General features: G+C 41.4%; 1 protein-coding gene across 1 annotated transcript in view; it reads right to left on the reverse strand.

Annotated features, from left to right (window-relative positions):
- Window positions 1-20,704: 20,704 nt before the first annotated feature.
- WDR70 (WD repeat domain 70) overlaps window positions 20,705-24,992 on the reverse strand; it is a 138,404-nt gene continuing 134,116 nt past the window's right edge. The window contains exon 18 of the mRNA XM_083818489.1: window positions 20,705-21,469. Coding sequence (XP_083674615.1) covers window positions 21,385-21,469 — 85 coding nt within the window. The 3' untranslated portion in view covers window positions 20,705-21,384. The remainder of the gene's footprint in view (window positions 21,470-24,992) is intronic.

Consider the following 24,992-nt stretch of genomic DNA (forward strand, 5'->3'; position numbering starts at 1 on the left):
CTGAAAGCTTCAGCTGCCAGGTTGTGTGAAGGATTATGAAACAGACAGTGGGACTGAGTGCACGCTCAGCAAGGTTGCAGATGACACCAAGCTGAGAGGTGCAGTCAATACAACAGAAGGAAGGGAAGACATCCAAAGGGAGCTGGACAAGCTTGAGAAGTGGGCCCACATGAACCACATGAGGTTCAACAAGTCCAAGTGCAAGGTGCTGCACCTGGGTCGGGGCAATCCCAGACATGAGCACAGACTGGGAGAACCCACTGAGAGCAGCCCTGCAGAGAAGGATTTGGGGGCTCTGGTGGACAGAAAGCTCGACATGAGCCAGCAGTGTGTGCCTGCAGCCCAGAAGGCCAACTGCGTCCTGGGCTGCACCAACAGAGGGGTGGGCAGCAGGTGGAGGGAGGGGATGGTGCCCCTCTGCTCTGCCCTTGTGAGGCCCCACCTGCAGTGCTGCGTCCTGGTCTGGGGCCCCCAGCACAAGAAGGATGTGGGGCTGTTAGAGCGGGTCCAGAGGAGGGCCACAAGGATGACCAGAGGGCTGGAGCACCACTCCTATAAAGAAAGGCGGGAGTAGCTGAGGATGTTCAGCCTGCAGAAGTGAAGGCTCTGGGGAGACCTCAATGCAGCCTTTCAGTACTTAAAGGGTGCTTATAAAAAAGATGGAGAGCAACTTTTTGCTTGGGCAGATAATGATAGGACAAGGGGGATTGGTTTTAAGCTAAAAGAGGGGAGATTTAGATTAGATGACAGAAGGAAATTCTTCACTGTGAGGGTGGTGAGGCCCTGGCACAGGCTGCCCAGAGAAGCTGTGGATGCCCCATCCCTGGAAGTGCTCCAGACCAGGCTGGATGGGGCTTTGGGCAAGCTGGGCTGGTGGGACCTGTCCCTGCCCATGGCGGGGGGGGTGGGGGGCAGGACCCAAGCCAAACCATTCTGTGATTCTGTGATTACAGTACAGTGCTTAAACTTTCATTGTCACTAGGTAGTGCCATTGCCCGGAGAGATGTCATGTTGCTGCTTGTGCAGCAGGGTTGGCAGTACCTGGGATCCATTCTGCAAAGAGAAGATGGGTTTAAGTTAGATAAATTACTTATCCCAGGGGAGAGGATGCACCAATTCTACATAACTGTTTGCCCCACACGGACCAAAATTCTGTAACTGATCATAAAATCAGGAGGCTGCAAGTTTTACTACTCAACAACTTGATAAGGGATTTATTTTTGTTTTGCTATGGGTTTTGTTTATTTTTTTTGTATCAGTTAGCACTGAGCAGTCAGACAAGAATGACTTACTAGACTTGGGGCATATTATGAGCAAGTCTCTGGTAAATGCAGGTAGTTTGAAGGATGGGATATTTTAATGGTGCAACCTGGTCCCCTGCAGCAAAAGGGGTTGTGGCTCCATGCATCTTGCAGCCACCCACAGGCAGGGCAGCAAGAGAGAAACTGTGAGCATGTCAGGTCCTTCTGCAAGCTCTCAGTGCTCTCCACCACAAGCTGTCTGTTAGCATTGGTCTCAGTACAGCGAGGATGAGGTAGGCAAAACTCTGATTTTGGGTTGTTTCACCTCTGCCTGCAAAAGGGGAGAGAGTCCAAGGGCAGCCAGTGGCTCATTCTGTAACAGAGCAGGAGGAAACCAGCAGTAGCCTTGCTCCTTGCAATCTGGATGGCTAACCAAAAATACAGAGGAAAATATCAGGATGAAGAAAACAAATGGAGCTGACACATTGTATAAATAGGTCTTCAAATGTCATGTGTGGCTGGAACAAAGATGTTTTGTTCCAAAGCAAGAGACAGCTTCAGATGGCTCAGTAATACACATTGAGAGGTTTGCTTATTTGGAACAGTGCTCTTCTAATGAAAAGGTTAATTGTGTTGCAATGGAAAAGAAAAAAGGCTAAGCAGAGGCCAGGCCTGCACTCCTCACCCTAGCAAAATCTCCCGCTGGCTTCAATGGAGATTTTCTATAGCAAACATCGCAGGACTGAACCACAAATGGGTCCATAAATTATACAGTAGGTATATTCAGGGGTCAATAAAAATAGCTAAACAAACCATATATTCTAGCAGCATTAATCCCACTGGGTTTCAGAAGAGCTGCAGCAGCAGCCAGAGAGAGAAGCCTGGTGCTCAGCAGGCTGGCCCCGGGACCTCCCCGCCCGCACACCGAGTGCCTGTCCTCGAGGTGTTGGCACTCGCCATTGGCTTTTTCACTCAAACCACGACATTTCATTCCCTTCCCCCAAAAAAGCTCCCTGACCCATGTGGAAACCTTTCTGCCTTGCAGCTGAATAAGTGGGGACAACTTCTCTGTCCCTGACAGCAATCCCAGTCCTGGCTGCAGGTTTCCTCCTGCTGTCCCAAGCCTTCGGTCTGCTGTCTGCCAAGTGCAGCGCTCTGCCTTCTCTTTCCTCACAGAGAGCATATGGGCACCAGTCCCTAGCCCAGGCCTGCGCACCTTAACCCTCAGTAGCCTAGGAGGTCTGAAGCCACCAAAATCCACCCTGGAGCTTCTCTTTTGACTGCTATTGAGTTACTCAGGTTTTGCAGGAGTGCAATAATTGCTTCAAAGCTGTTGCATTTGTTGGCAGTGTCCACATTATACTATAAAACAGGATCTAAGTATAATTCCCCTAATCTCTTTGTTTCTGTTCCTCTTAGTAATTGTGTACTCAACTTGTTTCATGCACCCTGGGGTTTCCAGAGCTTCAAGACCTTTTACTGTGCTCTTACCATGTTGCTAATTCCTATTTCTTTTCTCCCTCTTCTTTGCTGCTCTCCCACAGCTTTCTCTTCATTTGCTGTCTCATCACTCCCGCATTAATCTCTGGCCCCACAGATGCTGTAAACATGTCCAAATATTCCCTTACTTCAGGTTTTATTTCAGGTTAAAATCATTCCCCTTTGAGATACAACAGGGTCTAACAGGCATTCATTGCTAGAATTTGGTATTATTTTTAATAGCAGTTTTAATCTGGAGCTGAAATGTTTCCTTCAAACAAACAAACAAACAAACAAAAACTTAGAGATCAACTTTGGTTAACTAAGAGTGACAAAAGACCCAGAAATCATTTTACTGCAGGAGCAGATGGGTCCTTTGTGGGGTGAGAGTGGCTGCAGTCAGGGCAAGGCTGAAAATCTCCCAATACCCAGTTTCTGGCTGCGACTCTCAACTGGGAAAGGAAAGAATAGAACAAAAATGCAGATTCAGAGTCGTATTTTCCCTGGAAAACCCACCCTGCTTCCAACAATTTGCAGTTCAGGAACTTCCTGAGCCAGATGTTGTACTGGTGCCTAACAGCACTCAGCAGGTCTGTCATTCCCCGGAAAGGCACCCAACCCCTTCTGTGAATTTATTCTTTCAGGCAATTTAATTCTGTACAATGCAAGCAAGCTCTTCTCTGCTGGATTTAAACCTTTATTTCATTGATTGCCTGCTCATTCTTGGGTCCTGATGAGCCTCCAGTCCTGCTCCACCTTCATGGTCTCACCAGTCTGAGGAGCCCTCCTTTCTCACAATATTCACGTCTCCCTTCTCTCTTCCAATCAGACCACGTACCCCATGAGGAGAAGATGCTCCTATTAGGATGCTGCATGGGAACAAACCCTGGTTTTCCACAGATGTGCATTGACTTTTCTGTTTTGTTTCCCATTCTTTTCCCAATAAGTCTTTTCAGGTGTTGGATGGGGAAGTCATCAGAAACATGACTTCAGAGATGGCATGTTGCATCCTTCTGGCAATCCCCTTTGTTAGACACTAAACATTTTTGCCAAATGTTAGGTACGGATCTAATGCCAATTTTATCAATCAATACAAGATATCTTCTGTCAGATGAAATAAGATCTCATCTTACTGCTGTGAATGCATGTGTGAAGCAGCAGTGGAGTCAGAAGGTATGGCCCCAAGGCTGTGCCACTGTGTGGTACCAACAGACATCCACTGCACAGAGCTGCCCATTTACAAAGACCCAAAGTGTCCAGGTTTGAGGCAGCCATCTGCTTAGGGACAGATCTTGGGTCTCGTTGTTCACTGTAAAATTACCAAAGGGATCCTGCCTTCTGGGAGCTACACAGAGGGCTGCCTTAAATCAAAAAGGATCATAGACGAAGATCTGGCCCTTCCTGAGAACAGTAATTTCTGGAGGAAGGCACACGGGAGTAGCCCAAGGACAAAGGGTGACCAAGGGTGGCTGCAAACAGGGAGTTCAGGGACTGCAAAAATGTGGCACAGGCAATCCCTCCAATCTGTGATGATAAGTGCAAAAGTGTTTCTATCAAAACAGGAAACAAGTGGGTAAATGTAAAAATGTACATAAAAGAGAAAGTTCTTGTGGCTCCTGTATGGACCGGGGGCCTACCACAATGAAGTAATAAAGATGCCCTAAGGGGCAGGTGTTTGGGAAGAGTGTCTCACAGCAGTATTTTCTGGTGTTTATATAAGAGATCAAATTCTGTTAATGGTGAATTGTTTCCTATCAGGGATATCTGGTTTCATTTCATCTGCAAGTGGGAACCTCATTTAAAAACTCACAGTAAGTCAGCAATAACAAGGCATTTTTGCAAGGAGTTTGAAAACCTCCCTTTCTTATTCTGACAACTAGTGGAACAACATTTGGAATAGTTAAAAAATAACTCCTAAAACTTGGAATCTGTTCCATTAATCTGTTAAGAAAATCTTGGTAATACATTAGGCTGATTTCTTAGTGTTGGTAATATGTGACTATTATAGGACAATGCACATAAGTCTCAGTAGTAGACTGCAATTTATATTTGACTGTGAGTCCGTACATTACATGTTAGTATGAATCCATGAAGCACCTCTGTGTCCTGATATCTCTTTGGCTAGCTGCTCTGGGGAGATGGCTTTATCCCAGCTGATCCCATTGAATGTTTACCTATGTTTTTGGAATAGGTGTGATATTGGCCATGTTTAATGTAAACGAATCCCTCATAGGTTTTCACTACATGACATCAGCGATGCTTGTTTTTGGATAAGGTGAAATAATGAACAGCCTAAAACTGTCTCCACAACCCCATTATCTGAAAGATAAACAGAAACTAGCAGGAGTGCCCAGAATCAAAGGTCACAGTGATGCTATTTTATCTAGGACAAGAAAGTTCTTTCAAAGTTTCATGTATGGGATTAATTTACCCATCTCATGATAAAACATAAATCTCCTTTATCTTCTTTGACGCTGTCTAACTATAGACTCAAAATCACACCATGTGAAGATTTTTGAGCAAATATGGTAAAGCCTCTCTTAAAAACAAAGGTAATCCCTCTGAGTCCGCATGGTCTCAGTCATGTTTATTCATCTCTTCCAGTGTTATAACTCAATAAATACTGCTATGGCTTAGCTAGGACAGCCACTAAATGTATAGTTTTATGGCTGAGTCTGCTCTCTGGCGCTCATTTAATCATGTGTTTTATTGTCAGCTCTTCTCAAACTGTCAAACGTTGTTCCTTATGAAAGAGAGACCTGCTTTCTGTAACACACATCCCCCCTAGTCCCACTTATCATTTAGTACTATTGCCTTTCTTTTCTCTAGGCTGTTGATGACATTTATGGCTGTTTTTTTTCCCAAGAAATAACGTTGTTGGTTTTTTTAAACAGGGCCTCTTTTTCACTTTTTAGTGCTTTGGCTCAATAATTTCTCACACACTAGAAATGGCCCAGCTGATGTGTTGATCTTTATATTCATCCCCATCCAAGAGTCGTAAGCAGCAGTGAAAACACACCGTGTGTGCTGGCTGTGCCTTACTTCGGGAGGCCCCGTGGAAAATCCCGTTCTGGCTCTGCTCAGTGACACCACAGCAGAGGCCACGCATGCCGGTGCTCGGGCCTGGCCTCTGCCACCCCTCCCTGGGAATGGACACTGTGACCAGGGCAAGGCGGTGGAAAAACACACGTTTGCCCATGGTCTCATTCAGTAGAAATCTACTTTTCATGTGAACATGATAGAAACTACCAGTGGCTTGGCACTGTGCATTGGTGGTGTGTAAATATGTGGTGGCCTCTGCAGTTCCCGTGCCTTACTGACACCATAGGGCTACCTGTGTCCTTAGGCAGCTTTGTCCCAAGAGCAGTGAGAGGATTAGGGGCAGAGACACACTTCAGTAGGTACCAACCTCATTGAGACCTACAGGGACTCACAGAGGCAACAGTTACAAGTAGAATCCAGGCAAATAATCTCCTGCTTGGACTTTTAAACATCTCCACATACATATATTTAAAACCAATAGTAAAGATGGACTATTTTCCTACACTTTTTCAGGCTCAGCATTTTGTTTCTCCACCAGAAAATGCTGACTTAGCAAAATGGAAAGGTTTTGTTGTAACTCACACATCCACCACTTCCTATGGCAACGGATGACGGGAGCTGCAGCCTACCTCTCCTGCGTCAGACTAAATGGCAAAGCTGAACCAGAGCGCTCTGGCGCTGCAGAGATGAAATATTCCCTACCAGGTGTTGAAAGAGATCCTCAGCTGTCCCCTCCTGTCACTTTACCTGTGGCCCACACCCCCTCTTTGCCCTGTGTCCAGCTCCCCAGGCACAAGCCTCACAGGCCACAGTTGCCACTGGGTTGTCACCAGTCAGCCCAGGACCCTCTAGCAGTGCCAGAGGAATGGCTCACTGACAATGCCGGATTAGTTTCCAGGTCCAGACAGGTAGTTCAGCCTCCCCTCTGCTGAGCAGACACCTCTAGAGCAAAGCTGTGCTCCACCAAATTAGTATGTTGTCAGATTAGTATCCTCCACAGGCAATGCAGTGTCACAGGAGCAGAGGAGAGCAAGATGCCTGGCCCCTTGTAAGAGCTATCCTGTTTCATCTTCTGATGAAATATTTAAATGCAGAAAGGTTTTGGAAGCTCTTCTGTTAGTAAAAAGTGTCGTTTTTCAGTCCAATACTGGTCTGCAAGTAGATTATGTCCATTCTGACATGTTCTGTGATCTCAGCACAAGTTCCATGCCAACTAATGAATGTTAATCAGGGCATGCATATTCACACTTTCTGAGACTAGGTGAAACAAATAACAAAGCAGAAAAAAAGCCAGTCCTTCTCACAGCAAACCATTAATAGAACAATGATGAAGGAAGATAACAGCTCTCACATCATCCGCTTAAGCAGAAGAATATAATTTGAAAAGAGAGTCCTAACACTGTGTCAAGCTGTACAATTTTAATCTCATTGCCCATGCGCTTTGTAAGTGTACAAGAAGTATGTAGCTGTTCCCCAAAAGCCTGACCCGCTCCAGGCTCCCTGTGTTGCCAAGAACTGCTGAAACCACTCAGCAAGCAGGACCAATAAGAACGCAGTGAGAAAGCAGAAAGGTGTTTGGAGCTGGGAGGCTGGGCTGCAATATCACCATTTCCATCCAACTAAAGAAAACTTGCTTTTTGAAATCTTACAGAGAGCAATAAATGTGTGTTTCCTGACCTCAGCAGGGGTCTGGCTGAGAGGAGCCCATTTCAGTTGCCGAAGCCACGCACATCAGCTCTGTGGACTTGCCAGCTCCCTCTGCAAGATGGCCTGTAACGTGTACACATAATATCTGGCAATAATAATACAGAGAAAATGAAAAATGCTTCTCATTCATTGCAAACAAATGGGTACAGTGCAATCCCAAGCAAACTTTCCTGAAGCTAGCAGCCTTCTGGATTGAAAAAGAAGCAAGTGAAAAGGGAGTGAAGGGGCCTGGGGGACCCTTGACAGGAAATGCATGGGAACTGTTACTTCAAAGAAGGGATCAGACATCTAGGAAAAGAGAAAGTTTTCACATGCAGCCTTTTCTTTTTGCTCTGGAAGAGCAGAGTTATGCCCATGACCAGCATGGGCACTTGCAATGCCACTTGTGTGCTGCCCGGACTGCGCTGTGCAAACAGCGGCCAGCAGCATTGCCCTGCTCCCAGTGCAGACACTTGTTGCTCGTCTACAAGTTATCCCCAAAGCAATCACTTCTGGCATATAATAGCCCAGAGACTCTGCAGGTCTGGGCACCTTCAGAGAAATAAACAGTTTTTCACTTGCTTCTACTCTAGGTTTCTTCCTTTTAGAGTCTTTATCTGTCAGGACCTGTGATACCAGCACTTGAGGTTATTTAGAAGAACAAACCCACGTTCAGCTGAGACTGAAGCAGTATTCCCTGTGGATGTGCTGGCATGGCAGCCCAAAGTTCACCTGAACATCACTGCTCTGGCTCAAAGTACCAGAGCCCTGAAACAAGCAGCTGCTGGCAGTGCTCTGAGCTGCCTAGCCACACACAGTTTGAGAAACACAACCTGGCCGCCTCTCTGTCCAGGATTTTACCTCATAGTCCTCCTTGTTCCTTTCTGATACAAAATTGGCAGCCACCCAAGAAAAATGTTCAGCAAACCAGGTGGAGAAATGTATGGCATCTATACCACTAAGTGTGAAAAAGATAGAGCATGCAATGTAAAAGAGCAAATAAAACAAGAAGTATGGTAGGATCTTTGATTTGGATTATTTCTAGTGTGAAAGCTAAGGAACATTGTTATGTGTGGATAAAATACAGTTCTCCTTTTACTTCTGGCATACATGTATTTATTTATACACATCAAAGAAGTTCATGAATTGTCTTGACTATAGGACCTCAACACAAACATAACCAATTTCATAGTCAACATACAAAATGCTAAAATCAATAGCTAACCTGATCTCTTCAAACCAATCGCACACCAATAGATCCATTGTAGCAATTCCATTGTCGATGGTTTAAGAGCTATAAAGCTGCTTTCCTGAAGTTTTACGTGGAATAACAGTTGGCGGCAACGTCACCTGGGTCTAGCCAGGGTGGGAGACCTTTGGCTGGAAGCTGTTTTGCTTTCCCTTGTAAAAGCTCTGTTGTGTTTACTTCACTAAAGTTTAACTTGGCTATGATTTCATGACTACTGAATTCACACTGTCCCCAGCCAAGCCATAGAATAGCTAAAGACTCAATAAAGATGAGTGACATCATTAACCCAATACAGTAGCTATTCAGATGTACGCTGTGGTCTCCTTACATAATCACCTAATTTTAGCTACTGAGTGAACAACATACAGTACCACAGTGTATTATGAGCTCTGAATAACTGTCAAATATCCAGATGCTTTTTTCAAGGTTATTTTATTTTCCTGGTTTAAAATTATTTCCTTACGCAAATCTCAAGGTGTTGTTTTCCCTTCAGCAAGCCCTCTCTTCAAAAGACGTTGAAGGCTTCTGCTGCTCCTGATCATCTTGACACATCATTACCTGGCCATCACAGTTGTAATAGCGCTCGTGGCACTCATGTACAGCACAGGATCTTGGGATCTTATAATAGCTGCAAATAAGAACAGACCTAAGAAAGCAGTAAGGTGATACAAGCCATAATTCTAGCACCAGACACACACATGCTCAAGTAAAACCACCTGGTTTGCTAAAAGTAGCTGTTTCTTGCAGTTTGAGAAAACATTGATTAATATACTTTTTAGCCAGAAACATTTCTGAGCAAGGACTTCTTTTAGCTACATACTTCAGCTGAAGTGTCTCCAGGCCCTGTTTCCTGACACCAAGTCACAGCAGACACAGGCAGGTTTGATGCAATTTGTAGGTTCAAACTCCGGATACAAATTAAATGTGCTGGCTTAAAATCACTAGCTGTAGTGTTGGAATGTCCCTCAGATGGATCCCCTTCTTGTGAAAGAGCAAAAAAGGCAGGGCTCTCATTTTGGGAATCCCACATGTGATTTGCAGGCAGGCACAGTGCCCAACACTACACAACAAATGCCCCATGCAACCAGGCTCTGTAGATTGTGCCATGGACAAAGACAGCTTAATGACCCTATTTGATCTGGCTAGACTTTCTTAAGCTTTTTTTCTCATATTTTTATGTAAGTATGCTCTAACAATGAAAACCATAGCTTTAAACATCTCATCATTTCTATGATGTCTTTTATCTAAATCACTTAAAGCACTAAATCTCTATGTATTACTCAAAAGTGCCTGTGCCTGCAGAAACATATCGAGAAGAGGTTGGATTTCTTTGCAATTACAGAAAAGATTCAAGACTCTCTACAGTGCTTGAACCAAGGCACTTTATTAAGTAACATGCAAAATGAGTGATTACATTGAAAAGCCATCTCCTCTTTTATGATCCCTCAAACCCCAGCTCTGCTAATCCCCCCATCCCCATGCTGGACATTTGGCTTTCTCTCTCTGCATACTCTCCCTCACTGCTGCCCTGAGCCGTTCTCCAGCCGGGAGAGCTGGCAATCAATCCCAGTCCCTTGTGTAATCAACTAGCTCACCTCAGAGATATGCTCACATCGTGCTGGCGCAGACTCACTTCTTCCACTTTGCAGCGCTACGATCTGCAGACAGAACTCTGGCCCAGATTTCTCTATAGTTAAGACAAAACTAGTGTCTTTGTGACAATTTCTGGAAAAACAAACATGCAAAAACCCAAGGCAACATCCTCCGCTGGCTTAAGTGAGTGTAGCTCCTTAGCACTTGTTTCCATTAGCAGAGGTGCTGGCTCCCGAAAGCCGTTTTGCTCTGTGCTGCTGGCACATTTCTGATTGTGTTGTCAGCAGGAGTCAAGCAAACCACGTTAACGTTGGGAGCTGTGTCTGTGCAGCTAGCTACGTATAGCTTTCCACCCCGCAAGCATCTGACCTATGTTAACGACATTGCGGCAGCTAAAATTGCAATGCAACAATAAAATTCTCCGTGTGGTAAAAAACAGCTGTAAAATTCCCCATGAAAAATCCCACTTGATCTATAGATTAAAAACGAAACCGAAGCCCAGCCACTCAGGAATGCCGAGCACCGCAGACGGGAATGCTGATCGTGCTTCGGGACGTGGAGGGCAGCCTGGGATCCCGCTGCGGTGCTGCCTCTCCTCCCCGGCGCTCACAGAACTGCACAAGAGAAAGAGCCAGGCACGACTCCGCACAGCACCCTGTGGGATCACGACCTCCACGCTCATTCTTGCAGGCAGAGGGCCCTGCGTGTTAGATTCCAAGCGTTTTTAATTAAAAGGGACTGGCTGTTGACAGGAACAGCCAAGGATCAGTATCAACAGGGAGGCTGGGTAGTGGGGAGCCAGTGCAGCGTCCTGTGTCCTGAAGAAAGAGGATGTTTTCTCGGCTGTGTGCACAGGACTGAGTGCCAGAGACCACAATGACGCTGGAAAGCACAAGGTGGAATTAAGTGACATGCTGCTCAGGGTACATTTCCAAAGGAGCAATTTCAACAGGAGCTGCCAGTGCAGCATGCCCACCCTCACTGGCATGCAGTTTCTCAAGACAACCAAATGGCTGGTGATGCAGTTACACAGCTCTGCTTGTAATTCAGACAGAAAACCACAGGAGCTGGTTCACAACCATGGGCTAAGAGTATTCTCATTCAAAAAGATGTGTTACAGGCTTCCCAGCTGCAGAAAGAGCCTGGTAAGGAGCACCAAAGGAATACTGAAATAGCTGAACTATACTCTTGATCTGCCACTAATCTGACTTTGATTAACTCTCCCCATCTTGTATTTGTTTCCTCAACCCCGTAGTAATTATTGTTTTCGCATTTAGATTCTTAGAGTAGATACCATCTCTGATCATCAAGCTGAGAGGTATCTAAAGAGAATTTAAAAATAACTTAAACAGAATAAAAGCCCAGACTTAAACAAGGGTTCTTATAGAGCAGCAAAAACGAAAGGCAGTAAGCAATGCAGGGATACTTGGTAGGATTTGATAACTTTTTTTTCTTTCAAGAAAAACATTTAACACTTTACAGAACTGCTTAAAACACAGTTGTTTGCTAAAACAGAGCAGTATGCAAGACTGTAGAATAAGTAATTAAAAGAAATAGACAGAATATATACCCTTGCAATACTTATCTCACAGACCTAAAGGTACTTTTTTTAGTGTAAACATGAGTTGAAATCCAGTAAAAATTAACAAATGTATCCTACAAATGGACATTTTATGGGGTCTTAACCAAAAAGATTATCACTTCACGAACAGCAAAACCTCTCCCTGCTTTTGGGAATGTGACATGTCACATTCATTGAAATCCTTCTTTCATTGAATTTAATTTCACTGAAAACCTTTTCCCTTTCCAGTACTTAGAGTGTTTGTAAAAAAAAAAAAAAAGATGCAGGGCAACATCTTCCATGGGCAGACAGTGATAGGACAAGGGGGAATGGTTTTAACCTAAAGGAGAGATTTAGATTACATGTTAGGAGGAAATTCTTCGCTCAGAGGTGGTGAGGCGCTGGCACAGGCTGCCCAGAGAAGCTGTGGATGCCCCATCCCTGGCAGTGCTCAAGGCCAGGCTGGATGGGGCTTTGGCAACCTGGGCTGGTGGGAGGTGTCCCTGCCTATGGCAGGGGGTTGGAATTAGATGGTCATTAAGGTCCCTTCCAACCCAAACCTTTCTGTGATTCTGTGATTCTTCTGTAATCTTTCTTGCATTACAGAATGATGTGTTTATAAAACATTGTGGAAACTTTGAAAGTTGATTCATTGATTTTGTTATGACTACAGGCTGTGATGCATAGGCATCTCAACTAGACACTCATTATCATCAAACAAGAGCCTAGGGAGCCCAACTGCCAGCTCCACTACTTGAGAAGAGGTTTCCAAAATGTGTCATTGCAACAGGATCCTATAAGCTGGAACTTCAGAGTTAAGAATAACTAGAAATGGATGCCTCAGCACTGGGGAAAATCTCACCAAGACGGTAATTTCTAGCACGATGTCTCTCTTTTTTTTTTTTTCCTTCCATTTTCTTTTTCCATTTTTGTGACTCTCTGGGGAACTCTTGGAACTTTTCTCCATTCTGCAAAGGGTTACCATTGGTGTTTTGGACCCCAGCTGGGGTGATGGAGAGGTCTCTCAGAGTAGAATACTTACCATGGATTCTTCCACTTTGCCCCTTCTCTCACTCTCATTGAGCCAGCTTCGGTTCCTCTAGTCCTCTATGTTTCACATAGGATACTATCCTAAGTAGGATAAATATTCCCCAAGATAACTGCTCATCCACACAATTAATGCAAAGGATCCCACTTTGTGCCAAGCAGATTTTCAGAGAAGAGCCATCCTGACCATTTTTGTCCTCCTCAGCGGCTGTGAGACACAATGTGCAACAGTCCTGCTCCAGGCCTCACTCAAGCTGCTCGCTTGGGAGCAATCCTTTTGGCAAAAGCTCCACATGGAGCTTTATTTGGCTGCCATGTCAGAGGAAATGCAGAAGTGCAAATTGCCATCCAGCAGGTCTGGTGAAGCTGAGAGTGCCCCTACCACAGAGGCAAAAATAATCTGCATTTTAAATTATTGTTTTCCAGATGTATTATTTTGCATTTGTCAGGGTGACTCCTTTTGTTATTTCCTGCTTCTCTTTTTTCAGTGGTGTTTGCAGTATTCATCTGCATCATCTGCTAATTTCATTAACATCCTGTTTAATGATCTCAAAGGGGGTACTTTAAAATATTACATAGAACCGGACATAAAGCCCCCATTCCTGCAGCATCCCACCAGCCACCTCCCACTCAGCCCTGTGCCCTGCTATTCAGCATGACCCGTTTCTTACTCATCTTGAAGACTTATACCGTGTTTTCATGATGTGTCATAATTTTAAAATACTGCTGAATCATTGGTACTTACTTGCTTAGTCAGGGATTGCCACCGGTTTTCCTTTGACTGCTACATTGTGCCTTTAAGGACCGAATGAGATTTCTCTGCGATTTTACAATAATAGCACAGTTTTGCCCCAGTTCTGTGATGCACTAAGTTATGGGGCATGGCTATGGGAAACTTTATTGTTAAAAATTTGCTGGATAATAAACCAAAATCAACAAATTACAGCAGTATGTACTACTGCACCAAGCTCGAAACTTCACTTTCTCCCTAAAATGCCATCACAACAAATCCACATTTTTATTAGTCCATAACTCAGCAGCATCATTAAAATACATATCAAGATATATTTATTCTATGAAGAATCAAGGAGATCTTACTGTAAAAAGTTACAACAACTTAGAGTCATTGTTGACAATATTGCTTGCAGAGGCTATTTTGAAGATGCTGACGTCTTTATTTGGAAGATTCTTGATGTTAGCCTCTGCTTAGTCAGGTAATTTCAAATGGAGAGCCAGTTGCAAACTGCACACCAATTTCATCACAGAGCAGCCCACTTGCTGATGCCACACATGGTAGTGTTAGAAAATCATGTTTGTTTGGTAAAAGATGTCTTTTATTAGAATCACATGCAAATTCGCAAGCTTCCTGAGTTCTGTTGGAGTCTTTCTCTTTCATAACCACTGTGAACTTAGACTTCACCGCACTGAAATGATGCCACCAAGTAACAAGAGATGCAAACACACCCAACTAGTATAGAAAGGCTGTACTGCTATTTGTGCAGTTTATATGGGCTAAAGAAGCATGCCAATACACAGTGCCAAATATATATATAGATATATATATATATGGGAAAAGTCTTCATAAAATTAAAATTAAAATTGTTATAGGCACAATTCCTAGCACATTCTCTTCTCACCCACCTGCTGTCTCCCTGGGTACTGACGCTCAAGCTGATGGCTCCAGTCTGAGGGGCAATGGGAAAGACAGGGTGTTGCAGCCAGTGGTTAGCATCCACAGCTCTTTCCCATGAGATGGGTGTTGAAGATGAAGCTTTCTTCCTCACTGTAGAATACCCATAGGATTATTTTTGTACATTTTGCAAGACACACTGACCCTTTGCTCTTCCTTTGTTTCTCTACAGTTCCATGTTATGTCCAGATTTACTATCCATGGCCTGCTTTGTATTAACGACAGTTCATTTTTTTCCCCTCTTTGCTATTCCTAACACCAGCCTACCCTGCTCCCAAGGTTGGGTTCTCTGAATGACTAGAGATCGATCACTGGTGAGTTGCTTCTAGCCCCAGTGTTGGTTGGTGCAGTCTCGTGTACACACCTTCAAAGTCTCTGTCATCCCTTGCCTATACTCCTCTAACTGAGGCTGCACTACAGATTCACATCATCAAGGCAAGTAATGCAGGATGGGATGGACCAGGAATGCAGGTTTCATCAAGCATGAACACTGCAGAAATCAAGATGAAACAGCAAGAGACTATTTCCAGCCTAGAAACAACAGAGCCCCTAAGGATGTGAGAAACAGGGACACGGGGTGGTCACTGGCATGCACATAATACAAGAGAAGAGCAAATAGTGCCTGAAGACAGACTTCCAGAGATGTTCTCTAAAAAATTTCTAGTTCCTTAGCATCTGAGTGCTAAGGAATTCTGCAAACTAATTGTCATCTGCTACCTGCAAGCTACGTGTTTGTGTGCACACCTATGTTCTTAAGCCAAACAATTTATTTGATTCTAGAGGGACTATGAAGTCAGCCACAACACAGTCCCTGTGATCTTGACAAGCATTGGGCTAGAAAAACTAGACAAAAATGATGAATTTCAGTAAAACCTTCTTGAGGCCAATACTAGAGCAGATGGTGAGCAGGAAAGCCGTACAACAAGAAACATTGATGCTTCAATCATGCTTAGAGTTTTGGGAACTCAATGGGCGGGCAACAAAATCACCACAGGCAAGGCAACCAGAGATGTCATTGCAGTTTCACAGCTTTTAGCAGGTGGGAATTTTGTAATTCAATCCCAGAGTAAATCAGAGCAGATGGACACCTATAGGTGTATGGTTAGCCCTACTGCTAATTCATAGATTACATAAGGTTATAGCAGATCACATTTTTTATTATATTAGAAAAATTAAAGAAAGGGAGAATTCAGTATCCAAACACCTAACTGGGATAGGCTGGAAATATGTTCAGAATGTGGAGTATTGAAAAGCTGAGAACAAGGACGTCTTGTGGCCTCCCACATCAAACACCGTAAATGTCAGAAGGATTCCTGCTGGACACAAAGTGACAGAGCCATTAAAGAAATCCTGAAACCAAAGGACATGAAGGGAATCCAGCAATTTCTAGGAAAGACAACTGTTTTTCCAAATATTTCTGAGTAGGCTTGCTAGAAAGCTTATGAACCCTTAAGAAAATTAATGCTATATAAAACATTTCCTTCCCATGCATATGGGAAGCCTTATGGATCTGCCACTAACCAGCTATTTCAGTGGCTTAGCTGAATGAGGAGAGAATTCATTAATAACATCCCCTGACAACTGGAAGCTGTAAAAAGCTGCAAGTACTTGGGGATCAAGAGAAAATTCAAAACAAACTTAACAAAATGGAGATACATTCTGAGAAAATGCAACGAAACTCAGTACAAAGGACAAAATGCGATACTGTAAGAATAATACAGAAACACTAGACAGTGAATTGGCTGGGCAGCAACCCTGCAGAAGAGGTTCTGGAGCATGGGGGTAGGGGGGGGGGATTAGGACCCAAGCACAAATCAATAATACCAAACTGCAGAGAAAAAAAATAAGAGTGTAGTGAGACATACAAGCACTTTCCATGTTCCAAAAGCACTTTCCAGTAGTTCCAGAAGAGTAGCTTCGTCTGAAACACTCAATACATGGCGGGCAAAACACTTCAAGAAATATGTGGACAATGTGAACACAGCAGAGAAAAACAAAGAAATGGTATGTTAGAAAGCAAAAATGAAGGGAAAATTAAAAAAAAAAAAAGAGGAGAAGATAGAAAACTTCAAATATAATAAATAGCTACTGTAAAATGGAAGGTCATAAACTGACTTCCATGGCTGCTGGAAATGGGCTGGAAAATAATGGACTTAAATTGCTGCAAGAACATTTTTTCTTAGAGACTACGAAAAATATTGTGGTGCTATGAAGAATCAAAAACTGGAACAGATTGCTTAGGGAGACTGTGGAATCTCTACCATGGTAGCATTTAAAGATCTGATCCAATAACCATGCCAGAACTGGTTCATGTGCATACCTGTAACTTGGGTCAAGGATGGACTACATAATTTCTCAAGGACTCATCTAGTCCAGTTTACCTACTGCGGGTGTTTAGCTGTTGCATCTATTATTTCATGATGCACTGAGGAAAGGCCAGAACCCACAGGAATACCTGTCTGAAAGACTAAAAAAATCTTAAGTACTAGCCCTGACACACAACAGTTCTGCAGAAACACAATGATACCTAAGGTTTAAAAACGAAGGCAAGGGAAGGGGTTTATTGACTATGCTTTCTGCATCAGCCTTCTTTTCAGTTATCTCTTGGAGTAAAAGATGAAAACGCTATCTGACCATCACCCATTACAAAATATCATAATGTATTGCCAAGCCATTCAAGCAACACTTAGGTTATGGAGATTCCAACAAGGTATTTTAGTATAGGACACTGCTGCCAAGTGGGAGACCGTCAGCATGCCCCATTACCTTCGCATGTAGGAAGGGAAGCCTTTGCAACCAAAGCAGATTTCAACCAGGACTATTTGCTACGTACAGGGAAATATCTTGTGTTTCAGATAGTCTAGACTGCATGAAGCAATTAGTTACTGGAGTCCCAGAGGATGGATGAAGCACATATTGTATACAAAATTGTGTTTAAATGAGATTAGCCAAAAATTCTAGCAATTTGAAAACTGATGTAATAAGATGATTTCAAGCTTCAATGCCAGGCAAGCATAAGGACATCTCTGCTGTCCAACTCTCTAACTTTTCATTTATCTGTGTGCATGAGATGGTGCAACAGATGAGAACAGCACAGGGATAACAACAGGGGACAGAATCTCACGTCCTAATCTACCCATGGTAAAAAGTCACAACCAGTTTGCTGATTTTTAATGAGCTGAGCTGTGGGTCTTTCAGCAAGTTCCCATTGCTGAGAGGCAGGCTGGGAGAATATACAGGCATTTAACATGACCAGGAAACAGAAGAGGGATTTTGCAATACTGTTGTGACTAACAGGCCACAATAAAAGACATCAAAATTAACAAATGATTCAGTACTAAATGAGGTTCTGAGATACAGATGTCTCAAGTTAGATGCCCACAGAGTCATCAGAGGTCAAAGAAATTAATGGACAAAGATCCAACCAAGAGGATGCCACTTCTTCTCAACAATGCCACTCATTGCGAAACATTCCACAGGGTCCAGCAGAGATTGAACTGATAGGATAAAGATTCATGGTTTCTCTTCCCAGAAAAAACACTTTTTTAGAGCCCAACAGAGAAATGCAGGCATGGCAAAGAATACCAAACTAAACATGTAATCATAAGCAAAGAGACAGTGACCAGGAACCTCTGATCACAGATTCACGGTTCTCGTTAACGATTGCAAAAACAGAGGCTAAAAAATATAACTAGAGGCTATAAAATATAACCTTCGGTAAATTACAGGTCATAGGAAGTACTTGTGATGAGAGGAATTTAAGCAACCATAAAGCAGTTGCAAACAGTTAAGAGAGAAAGTGCCAGGAAAGAAAGCCTTAGCAATCACCTGACCTGTTGCTGAAGACGTTAAAAGTAAGATATGTAAGCAATTCAAAGGACTACAGAGTCAAAATAAGACTTCTACAGCAACAGCAAAATCATAAACAATGAATGTGAAACTGGGCAACCCACCAAGTGATGGGCTACAAAGATCTGGCAAGAAAAGTCCTGGCCCTAAGGACAGGCGAGTAGTACTGTATGGGTCATCAGCACAAAGGCCAGAAATCGCTGTAAGGAAACATTTAGAAGCTGCACAGAACACGGAAAGAAATGTTCAGGTTTGGGAATGACACCACAGAAGCCATTCTGCTTGCCAAAATGCTAGTGATGATTGTGACACCTCTGTAATGGAGTAAAAGTAAGCAAACAAACAAAAAAAGCCCACCTTGTTTCAGAAATAGTGAAGCAAAAGCCCATCTAGACGCCGGCTACATTAGCACTCGATATGGACACATAAGAGACCAAAATCACAGCTTGGCAGTGACTAAAACCTAGGTCCCAGGTAAAGTTTAAAAGAAAATTAGGTTCATAAAAAAATCAATACAAGTGTTGTTTCTAATATTCCAATTTGCATGTAGAGGTGTATCTTTCATACCAAATATTTACTCATGTTGATATTTTGCCTTGGACAGTTCAAAAAGGTGAGTCAGAGTTTGTTATACCAAGTATGGTCAAGCAGACTGTTCATACTCGTTCCTGACCAGATTAACTCTTACGATTAAATAGTTCAATATGAAAAATTGCTTTTAAAAATGCATTAAGATTTGCCTTGTTGGTGAACATGCTGTCTGGATTCAGTGTAAAGACTATAGGAAACAAACGATGCCAGGAGTTGAAGAACAAGGACATGTACAATTTAAGTTAGTTTTAAAACTTTTAAATACATTTCTGCACAGACGTTATTTTACATTTTAGGCTGCTAAAACAGTCACTCAAGACAATTGGGAACTTAATCATTGTAAGTAACAACAACAAACTCTTAGACTAATTCTAACAGAACTTCTGCAAGGCTCATTTGCAGAACTCATTCTTCTAAGAATTAGGAAACAAGATCTAGATGATCTGAATAAATAACATAAGAGAAGAAGCTTCCCTCAAGCTCAGAGAACAGTTGCAGCATTTTTCCTCATCTGCCTTTCCCTCCTGCTCTGTTTCCTACTAGCCACATTGTCTCAGTGAACAATTTCTAACAACAAAAAAAAAAAGATTAACTGTTGTTATTCATCCTAACTCCATGGACATATCAAACCTTTAAAAACATTATTCAAGATTTTACAGAAATTTATTTGAAAATGCTTTATTTTCTAGTGAATTATATGGAAAAAGAAAAGATAAAAAATAGCCTTAAATGAAACAGTGCCATTTGACGTTAATTTGCTGTGGGAAACATTGCACAGTGAGGTCTTCAGCAAGTTGCATTGACAACTGCTGCTTTTCATCTTCTACTTCTTTTTCTCCTCTATTTACTGCTTACCTAGGTATTAAGTCCTTTGTTTTACATATTACAGCTCTAACTGTAAACTAAGCATTTATTTGCTATTCTAGATAAGTATGTACTAAAACATTTTTTTACAAGGGAAAAAGACAAGTTGTGGATTATTTAGTGAGGTTTTGGGAATGTTACACCAATGCTTACAACACTTTTTGAGGTCAGGTTTATTTTCCCCTAATGTATAGAAATGTTTTTTGAGAAAAAGATAAGTTTGGAAAAAGAAATCATACAATAAAATTGTGATGCAGAACAATGCTGTAAGGAAAAAAAATCTAAGCTCTGCTGACTCTATCAGGACCACACACTTTTTAGTTAGGAAGGTGATTAAGTGCTGGTTAAATATAGCCTTAAATTATGCCTTCAAATCTATTCATAATTAAGAAAGCTTGATTGTTATGATGTCTCTTGCTCTCTACTCTTAGTGCAAATGCAGAGCACTCGCTATATTGCATACTATTCTAATCACAATACTTATTATATATTATTATAATCACAATATAAATGCCTAAATCTAACATAGGTTCATTTCTCCTTCTCTAAAGCACATTGGTTTTAAATTTGTCCTTCACTTTATTAAATCCAGAATTGCAATTCCATGTTAAAAACTTCAAACTTTTAATACTTATATAAGAGACTTCATAAAGGATAGTATCAGTTTTCAGAGAGTGTGAGCCAAGATGTACATAATTCAGGCATACAACAATATCAATATATACGAAGACTGGGTAGTAAACAGAAGTCTGCTCTATCCTAATGCTAAGCAATATAAACTAATAGGGACAGGAAGCCTGAACAAAATCAACTAGGAAACAAACGTATGTTGTTTTTATTAAAACAAAATCTACAATTGTTCATTCCTATTTTACAATTTTAAAAAATAAAAGCGATACAAATTGCCTACTGCGAGACACTACACATACTTAAAAGGAATGTCATTTATTTAAGGATAAACACTATTTTTTTTTCTAAAATTTAAACACAAGTGAAGTAAAGTGGACTATTTCACATTAGTAAACCTAAATGAAAGCGTAAGCTTTCTTTATTTGGGATAGCTTATCAGACCTTCCCAGCAAAAATAAAAAGAAGCCTGAGAAACTGTATTATTTTATTTATATACTCAAAATCATTGTACACTGTTGTGACACAGCATTAGTAAAGTTGGCTTTAAAAAAAACATTTGGCAAAACACTGGACTCACTAGAGTTCTATTAAGAATTAGAGAGACAAATATTTTTCACTTAAATCATGAAGTTAAATAACTGACAGGGAAGAGTTCTCCTTTGCATAAAATAAATCATTCCTTATTATAAATTCAGATGTGGGATCACAATCCATTGTAATACATTCCCTTTTATACTGTAACAAGTTTTATTAACTGAAGTATTTTATGCTTTCAAATTTTGACCCAATAACCAGAAAAAAAAAAAGAAAAATGTTGCACTTTGTTTCAAATGCTTTTGAAGTATTCGTTATAACAAATTCTTCAAATTTTACGTTTTTTCCATTCTGGCTTGTCTGTTTCATCATCTTCTGGTTCCACTTCTGCAAAAACTGTTTTTGGCTGTGTTCTAGAAAATATTAAAAAGATTAAAATAATGATTAGGCTACAATTCTTTAACAGAAACTGTATTAGACATCCATTAAACACAAATGACATCCCTTATACTTAACAAAAAAGCATCCTAGGCTTACTTGTTTTCTATTCTGAAAAAAAAAAAAACCTGTCAACTAACCTTCTAAGAGCTGAAGGAACTTTCAGCTCTTGGGCAAAGAGCAAAAGTATGAAGAGCAGTATAACAAACACATCTTCTGCAAGTATTATTTCCTCATTAGCCTTCAATCATTATGTGTTTATTCCATGAATAAAATTAAGATAGATGAGAGGAACAAGTCAATTCAGTAGAATGCCAGAAGAGTGAAGCTACAGCTCTTCTCATTAAGTTATTCAGAAAAACAAACCTCCATTTTGATTCACTGTAGTATGATGAGAGCCAGTAAGTGAAAACAGAACAACATGGTTTCTGGTTTAGCCTATGCATGAAAAAAACAGTTTTATCCTCCTGAGTCTTTATCCAGCACTACCGTAACATAATAAAACTAATGATATTCATATGAGAACACAGAGTATCCTACAGCCAAGCTTGATGGTATCTATTTCTCCACTGTTTACCTGTATTTTAAATACCACAAACTTTGTAAAAATAATTATGGATTACTTTTTAAATGAACTCAGTATTAAGTAGCATTTTAACAAACTGTTTGGACATTCAGTTCCCCTGTTTTACAGTTTAATCACTGCATGGTCTCCTTTTCCAACCTAATTCTTAGCACAATCATTGTGGAGCTGATGCTACTGGATTTCTGAAGTTGGCTGTGCTCAAATTCTCATTACAACAAAGACACAAAAAACTATAAAAAGCAGCCAAGGCAGTCATCGTCTCATTAAGATATTAACTAATGTTTTCACAGCAGTCTGAGAACATGAAGCACTAACTATTGTTATCACAACTGTTATTTGTCAGACTACAAGATGCATAAAGCTTAACAAAATTGTGTCTGCCTTACTTAACACAACAGGCATAATTCAATGTTGCCATCACTTTTGAAGAGTAATACAATAGCATGCCATCTGTCATTAAAGAAAAAAAAAAGATTCTCCAGTTGTGTTAAATAGGCAGCGCAAAGTAGATATAAAGGTACCAAAACTAGTCAAAGACAACCTGCTTTATATACTGAATCTTCCTACTGGCCTGCCTCCTTCTCCATCCTCCAAACTTGCTACGGAGGTAAGGACAGACCCAAGATGTCTCAGAGACAGTCCTATTGAGGAGATCTCTATTAGCACGTGTTTCTCTGATGCGAGCTGTACATCTCATTACACGCAAGTAGGCCTTGAACCAAGATGAGGACCTGAACTACTGTAAGTTAGATGAGTCATTCTGCTCTCCATGGAAAGCTGATTTACAAGTTAAAACAACAACAACAAAAACAAAAACAAAATCCCTAACGTTCTCCAAATTAAAAATCGTCATTGGAAAATAGTTACATGAACTCTACTTAAGCAATCTCTCAAAGAAGACTCAGAAAAAAAAAGTCAATATGAGATCCAAAACAGCCACCAGGGATGAAGGCTTTATTGGCTCTAATACTGGATTCTGTTGTCTGCTGAAGATATGGAATGCCTGGAATCTTCTTGCTCTCATATTTTTTCAAAACCTGTTGATGATAGTTTATTTAGCCCGTTTTAGCAGTGTACCTTCCTTTTAACACAATATTCAGATGAAAGATATCTAAATTCGATACAGGATCTTATCAGGTCAGCATTGAGTTATTTGTTAGTAAAGCACAGCTTCTCAAGTGTAAACCAATCACTTCTGACCAGGAAAATTCAACTGTCACAATTTTTCTCAGAAACTTCCATTCAAGAAGAATTACTTAATTCACTGAACAAGCACCAGAAGCTATGTATTTTCCGTGATATAAGTAGCACAGTGAAAAGTTTTAGATTTCAGTAAATATTAGTAAGCTACTCTGAGTCCAGTAAAGATGTGGGCGGGTGGAGGGGGTGGGGGGACACGGATGACACTGTAGCGTAATCTAGCCGTAACCAGCTCAAGAGAAAACATGCAGAGGAAATTAAGTTTGCTTGCTATCTTGTTTTTTAAAATTAGCATGAAACGGCTGTAGCCTCAGCTCAGCTGAAATGTAAACTGATCCACCTCCACAAGCTATACAGCAGTAACTGGGACACCTAGGGTAATTCATATGCCTGACCTGATAAACACACATTGTTCTGCTTAGTAACTGCACTAGAGATTGCCAACGTAGTAGGAGTTTTCTGCATGATTAATATTTATACAAAAATTATCAAAACAGTTCCACTACTTCAAAATACTTTAATTTCTGAGGGCTAAATAAAACATGTGGAAAGCTGTATTCTTTTTCTCCATCAACTCCCTCAATAATTTTATTTATCTTTGTCCTTAGGAGCTATAGAATCAAATATCAAACAGCCCAGGTTCAAAGGCACCTCGAAACACCAGGTCCAACCTCTTCTGGGAAAAGAGACCCTATATGAGATTATCTAGCATCCTGTCCTATCACATCTTCAAAACCTCCAGTGACAAGGACTCTACCATTCCCCTCATCACCGTTGAGAAATCATGATGATCAGGAGAGGTTCCTGATGACTTGAAAAGACAAAATATTCATCTTTATGAAGGGCAAGAGGAGGATTTGGGGAACTACAGGACAACCTACCTAACTTCCCCTCTACTCAGCAGTTGTGAAATGACATCTGAAGTAGCATGGCTATTTGTGGGCTCCCCAGTACGAGACACTTTGGCATACAGAGACAATGTCAGTAGTGGGCTATCCGGTTGGTTTGAGAACAGTGGAAAGCCACCACGAAGATGGTTAGGGGGCTGGAGGACACCATATATGAAAAAAAGCTGAGAGAAGTAGGTCTCTTTAGCTTTAACAATAGAAGGCTAAAGAGGGATCTTACTGCTATCTGCAACTACATCATGAGAGGCTAGAGAGAAGAGGTGCAGTCAGAATCTTCACATGACTATCAGAGAAAACCAGTATCTCATACACTGACAAATGCAGTCATATTGTAGGTTACACTGAAAGGTCACAACAACAAATGGAAAAACAAACTAAGACAATTTATTCCTATTAATTTGTTTGAATGTTTTTGTGAGCGCTCATATTTACCTCACTGTTTTTCAACGTATTCAGATATGCAAACACAAAAGAAAAATCCAGTGGCCATGCACTGCTCTACAGTCACTATAATCCCTCTGATTATCAGCTGTTTTAATTAGTTACCTTTTAAAGATCCTGTAAAAGTAGCCCATTAACAGCTGTGATTCACAGACTAGCAGCTAAAAAATACTGCTTTAGTTAAACCAGCTGGAGATGACAATGGCATATCACAGCATGTGACTCATGTCACAGCAACATTTGAAATTTGTGTTTATTTTGCACTGAAGCAAATTAAAAAAGATAACTTCCAAGCACGCTTGGAAACCAGAATAATGTCAGAAAGGCTACTTTCACACAGAAAAGAAGAGGTTTTTCAGCATC

The sequence above is a fragment of the Anser anser genome (genome assembly GCF_964211835.1).
Source record: "Anser anser genome assembly, chromosome: Z".
NCBI lineage: Eukaryota > Metazoa > Chordata > Aves > Anseriformes > Anatidae > Anser > Anser anser.